Here is a 5,316-nt window from a genome sequence, read left to right on the forward strand (position 1 = left end):
TACAACCCTGTCTCACTCCCTTCCCAACCACTGCTTCCCTTTCATGTCCCTCGACTCTTATAACTGCCATCTGGTTTCTGTACAAATTGTAAATAGCCTTTCGCTCCCTGTACTTTACCCCAGCCACCTTCAGAATTTGAAAGAGAGTAATCCAGTCAACAATGTTAAAAGCTTTCTCTAAGTCTACAAATGCTAGAAACATAGGTATGCATTTCCTTAATCTATTTTCTAAGATAAGTCGTAGGTCAGTATTGTCTCATGTGTTCCAACATTTCTATGGAATCCAAATTGATCTTCCCCAAGGTCAACTTCTACCAGTTTTTCCCTTCATCTGTAAAGAATTCGTGTTAGTATTTTGAAGCTGTGGCTTATTAAACTGATAGTTCAGTAATTTTCACATCTGTCAACATTTGCTTTCTTTGGGATTGGAATTATTATATTCTTCCTGAAGTCTGGTGTTATTTTGCCTGTCTCAATACATCTTGCTCACCAGATGGTAGAGTTTTGTCAGGGCTGGCTATCCCAAGGCTATCAGTAGTTCTAATGGAATGTTGTCTACTCCCGGTGCCTTGTTTCGACTTAGGTCTTTCAGTGCTCTGTCAAACTCTTCACACAGTATCATATCTCCTATTTCATCTTCATCTACATTCTCTTCCATTTCTATAATATTGTCCTCAAGAACATCGCCCTTGTATAGACTCTCTGCATTCTCCTCCCCACCTTTCTGCTTTCCCTTCTTTGCTTAGAACTGGGTTTCCATCTAAGCTCTTGATATTCATACAAGTGGTTCTCTTTTCTCCAAAGGTCTCTTTAATTTACCTGTAGGCAGCATCTCTCTTTCCCCTAGTGAGATAAGCCTCTACATCCTTACATTTGTCCTCTAGCCATCCCTGCTTAGTCATTTTGCACTTTCTGTCGATCTCATTTTTGAGACGTTTGTATTCCTTTTTGCCTGCTTCATTTAGTGCATTTTTATATTTTATCCTTTCATCAATTAAATTCAATATATCTTCTGTTACCCAAGGATTTCTACTAGCCCTCGTCTTTTTACCTACTTCATCCTCTGCAGCCTTCACTACTTCATCCCTCAATGCTACCCATTCTTCATCTACTGTATTTCTTTCCCCCATTCCTGTCAATTGTTCCCTTACGCTCTCCATGAAAGTCTGTACAATCTGTGGTTTAGTCAATTTATCCAGGTCCCATCTCCTTAAATTCCCACCTTTCTACAGTTTCTTCAGTTTTAATCTACAGTTCATAATCAATATACTGTGGTCAGAGTCCACATCTGCCCCTGGAAATGTCTTACAATTTAAAATCTGGTTCCTGAATCTCTGTCTTACCATTATATAATCTATCTGATACCTTCTCGTATCTCCAGGCTTCTTCCATGTATACAACCTTCTTTCATGATTCTTGAACCAAGTTACGCTCTGTACAAAATTCTATCAGGCGGCTTCCTCTTTCATTTCTTACCCCCAATTCATATTCACCTACTACGTTTTCTTCTCTTCCTTTTCCTACTATCGAGTTCCAGTCACCCATGACTAATAAATTTTCGTCTCCTTTCATTATCTGAATAATTTCTTTTACCTCATCATACATTTCTTCATCACCTGCAGAGCTAGTTGGCATATAAACTTGTACTACTGTAGTAGGCACGGGCTTCGTGTCTATCTTCGCCACAATAATGCGTTCACTGTGCTGTTTGTAGTAGCTTATCTGCACTCCTATGTTTTTTATTCATTATTAACCTACTGCTGCATTACCCTTATTTGATTTTGTATTTTTAACCCTGTATTCACCTGACCAAAAATCTTGTTCCTCCTGCCACCGAACTTCACTAATTCCCACTATATCTAATTTTAACCTATCCATTTCCCTTTTTAAATTTTCTAAGCTACCTGCCCTACCCTCAGCATAATTATCGCTATTTTATCGGCGGCCCAGAGTCGTTTGTATTATTTCAAAATAACCATTTTAATCAAGGGAGGCACAGAAAGTAATATGATGAGCACCTTACAATTGCTTTAGATTAGTGAGTTTTACCTGTATCAGAGTGTAATGAACGCTGATTGTTAGCCAACAATCCATTAGAAACTACTTTTAATGTCTCCGTGAAAAAGAAAGCGATAAGAGACATTAATTAACAAAATTACATATTAAACCCTTTGGTGAAAAAATGCAATTTTTCACATAGTATACAATTTCCTTACGAACTGGAATTCAGTTGGATTAGTAAGAAGTAACGCAAGTGTTGTATTAAATCAGGATCAAAGAAAGTTAGATTCCAATCTTCTTCACGGGAAATGACACTGTATAATTCGTGCCCTGTAAAATTTTTCGTGACTAATTATGACACTGTATAATTCGTGCCCCATAAAATTTTTCGCGACTAATTAATGCTCGGTTTACACTAGCATGTTATTGCAGCAATTTTCTTGCGCGGAGTAACTTACCGCGCGATTTGCGAATGTAAACATATCGCCAAGTCGACTTGCGACCTTGCAATTTATTGCGGAAGTGACCTCCTGCACGTTTTCCGCTTCCAGTGTGAACACCACGCAAGAAGTATCTGCAAGTAACTTGCAGCTTTTAGGATTTATTTCTATTTCCTGCAAGTAGGAAGCGATAGTAAGTATGTCGTCTGCAAAACACTCATGTTTAACATTTTACTTAATGTGACGACTAAATTTTATACAACCATTTACGTATATTATATGCAAACAAATTTCAGAAATGGTGGAGAAACGGGAATGGATGAAGCAGGATACAGAACATTTTATTCAAGCCGTGGAGAGCTACCCCGAAATATGGAACGTGCATAACCGGGACTTTAAGGATGAAGTGAAGAAGATGAGCGCATTAAATGAAATCTCGTCGATATTCGACACATCTCTGAAAGAAGTACACAGAAAAAGTAGCATAACTTGAAGACACAACCCCTTTGCAAACTGCATCCACTTGCTTGTAGTTTTAGGAGTCTGGAAAAAGATGTGTAATTATTACATGTTCTATTTAATTACCTTGTCACTTTCCATTTTATGAGCATTAGGAAAAAAAAACATTTTTATAAGCATATCATTCTGTAAAATGCAGTTTATTTCAATGAAAATTTAATTTCATTGTCGTCTTTTCACATACCTTCAAATAATTTTCCTTTTTCAAGACGTCAAAAATGGCTCTACATACATCGGGTACGATCAGAGAAATCGTGCTGACGGGAATATGAAACAAGTACATTAGGGGCTTGTATGAGTCTTCTTCAAAGAAAATTTTGGTTGTATGTTTCACATAAATAAATGAAAAGGCCCATTTTATTCGTAGCTCACCTGTAGCTATAAATCTTCCTTTGCTGAAATAGCAGTACGGAAGTTTGTATCTCGTTTTGATATAACCGTCGCTATTAACGTCAACAAACACTCCAGATGATTTGAAAACATTCTGCAGAAATTTCAAAAGTATCCATGCTCTCGATAACAAGTTCTTGCAAAAGGTTATTGTAGGCACCATTCTGCGATCTTCTCATTGTCCACTCTCTAACCCAAATACTTCTGTTTTTCTTTTTCACGTTTTTCATTACAATTACAAGAGCTGCAGCATATCCCACCCGCCTACTTGTCATTTTATACTTCGGCTGACACTCGTAGTGATGCTGAAAACATATAAGTTGTTGACGCAAGTTTCTTGCCAAAGAACTTGCGGAAGCATCTTGCTTAATTCTTGCGCTGCTGTGTAATCAAAGCTGCAAGCGGTTCGCAATAACTTGCAGCAATAACTCCTGCAAGCGACTTGCTAGTGTAAACCCAGCGGAGAACCGCTTCCTTTTCGCTACGAACATCTTTGCTTATGTTGATAACACAGTGATGTAGCGGGGTAAGGCTATGCTATCTCATGTTGTTACGTTGGCCGAAGGCAGTTGATCGTAGAACTTCACAGTGCTTAAGCAGTGCGTGTCACGAGATACACACACATTCATAATGATTAAAAATCTTGTCGGTCTCGTGACAGGAGGTGCCTCTGGTCTTGGGAAAGCAACAGCAGCCCGCCTCGTGCAGCAAGGAGCCCGTGTTGTCATCTGTGATTTGCCCACCTCTCAAGGAACAGCGGTTGCAGAAGAGTTAGGCGGAAATGCTATATTTGCGCCTGTAGATGTAACATCTGAAAACGATGTTCAAAATGCTCTCAATGTTGTGAAAGATAAGTTTGGACGTCTGGATGTCTTGGTCAACTGTGCTGGTATTGGCGTCGCTTTTAGAACCTATAATTTTAATAAAAAACTAGCACATAAGCTGGAAGATTTCACAAGAGTTGTAACAGTCAATGCCATTGGGACATTCAATGTGACTCGTTTGGCTGTAGGTTTGATTGGAGAAAACCAACCTAATGAAGATGGCCAGAGAGGAGTAGTTATAAACACTGCTAGCGTGGCAGCCTATGATGGACAAATAGGACAAGCAGCTTATTCTGCAAGCAAGGGAGCTATTGTTGGAATGACCCTGCCAATAGCGAGAGATCTTGCAATACAAGGGATTCGTGTTTGTACAATTGCTCCAGGTCTGTTTGATACTCCACTGATGTCAGCACTGCCTGAGAAGGTCAGAGCTTATTTGGCGAAAATGGTACCGTTTCCTCAAAGATTGGGTAAGCCAGAAGAATATGCAATGATGGTGCAGTCTATAATAGAAAACCCAATGATGAATGGTGAAGTGATCCGTCTTGATGGTGCAATTAGGATGCAGCCGTGAGTTGACTGACTAGTTTACAACAAATTAAATGCACCAGAATGGGAAATTGTTGTACATAAACTATATTTTGTAAATATTAATTTTTTATATGTTGAAAGTTAAAAATAAAGTTCTGGAAGAAGTGTTGGCATGTATACTTGTTACTGCATTTTACGAAGTTTATCAAAACCTTAGTCATTTACCAATGTCTTTGTGAGAACATATCACAGGTAGTAAACTTTATCATGTAAGCTGTAGTATGAACTGTTACACTTCTGACAGGTTGTTGATATCCTCGATTGCTGCGTCGTTTGCGATTATGAGCTGGTGGTCAGTAAATCTGATGGGCTGTGTCGAATAGCAGGTGTCTATCAGACTGGTAAGCTAAGTGTATTGGAGCACCCACCTGCCATACAGGCTTCTAGCAGTGGTGATTCGAGAGGTAGCCAGCCAGCTAAACAAGACCTCAGGAGTTTTCTCAGGTGACTTAATTTTTGGTCTGTCATTATACAATGTGATCATATCTTTCATTAGTGTCTCCAAAATTGTAACACAAATATTGCACAAGTAAAATTTCATTTGGTAGAAG

At 38.8% G+C, this 5,316-nt stretch overlaps 1 protein-coding gene across 1 annotated transcript; it reads left to right on the forward strand.

The window, feature by feature from the left end:
• Positions 1-3,811: 3,811 nt before the first annotated feature.
• LOC124622600 (3-hydroxyacyl-CoA dehydrogenase type-2-like) lies at positions 3,812-4,882 on the forward strand. The gene has a single exon (XM_047148392.1). The coding sequence runs from the start codon at positions 3,981-3,983 to the stop codon at positions 4,746-4,748; it is 768 nt and encodes a 255-aa protein (XP_047004348.1). The 5' UTR covers positions 3,812-3,980; the 3' UTR covers positions 4,749-4,882.
• Positions 4,883-5,316: the final 434 nt, after the last annotated feature.

This window comes from Schistocerca americana, chromosome 1 (assembly GCF_021461395.2).
Source record: "Schistocerca americana isolate TAMUIC-IGC-003095 chromosome 1, iqSchAmer2.1, whole genome shotgun sequence".
NCBI lineage: Eukaryota > Metazoa > Arthropoda > Insecta > Orthoptera > Acrididae > Schistocerca > Schistocerca americana.

What these genes read in the sequence shown, in the direction of transcription:
- LOC124622600 (XM_047148392.1), top strand. Translation starts at nt 3,981, where the DNA reads ATGATTAAAAATCTTGTCGGTCTCGTGACAGGAGGTGCCTCTGGTCTT.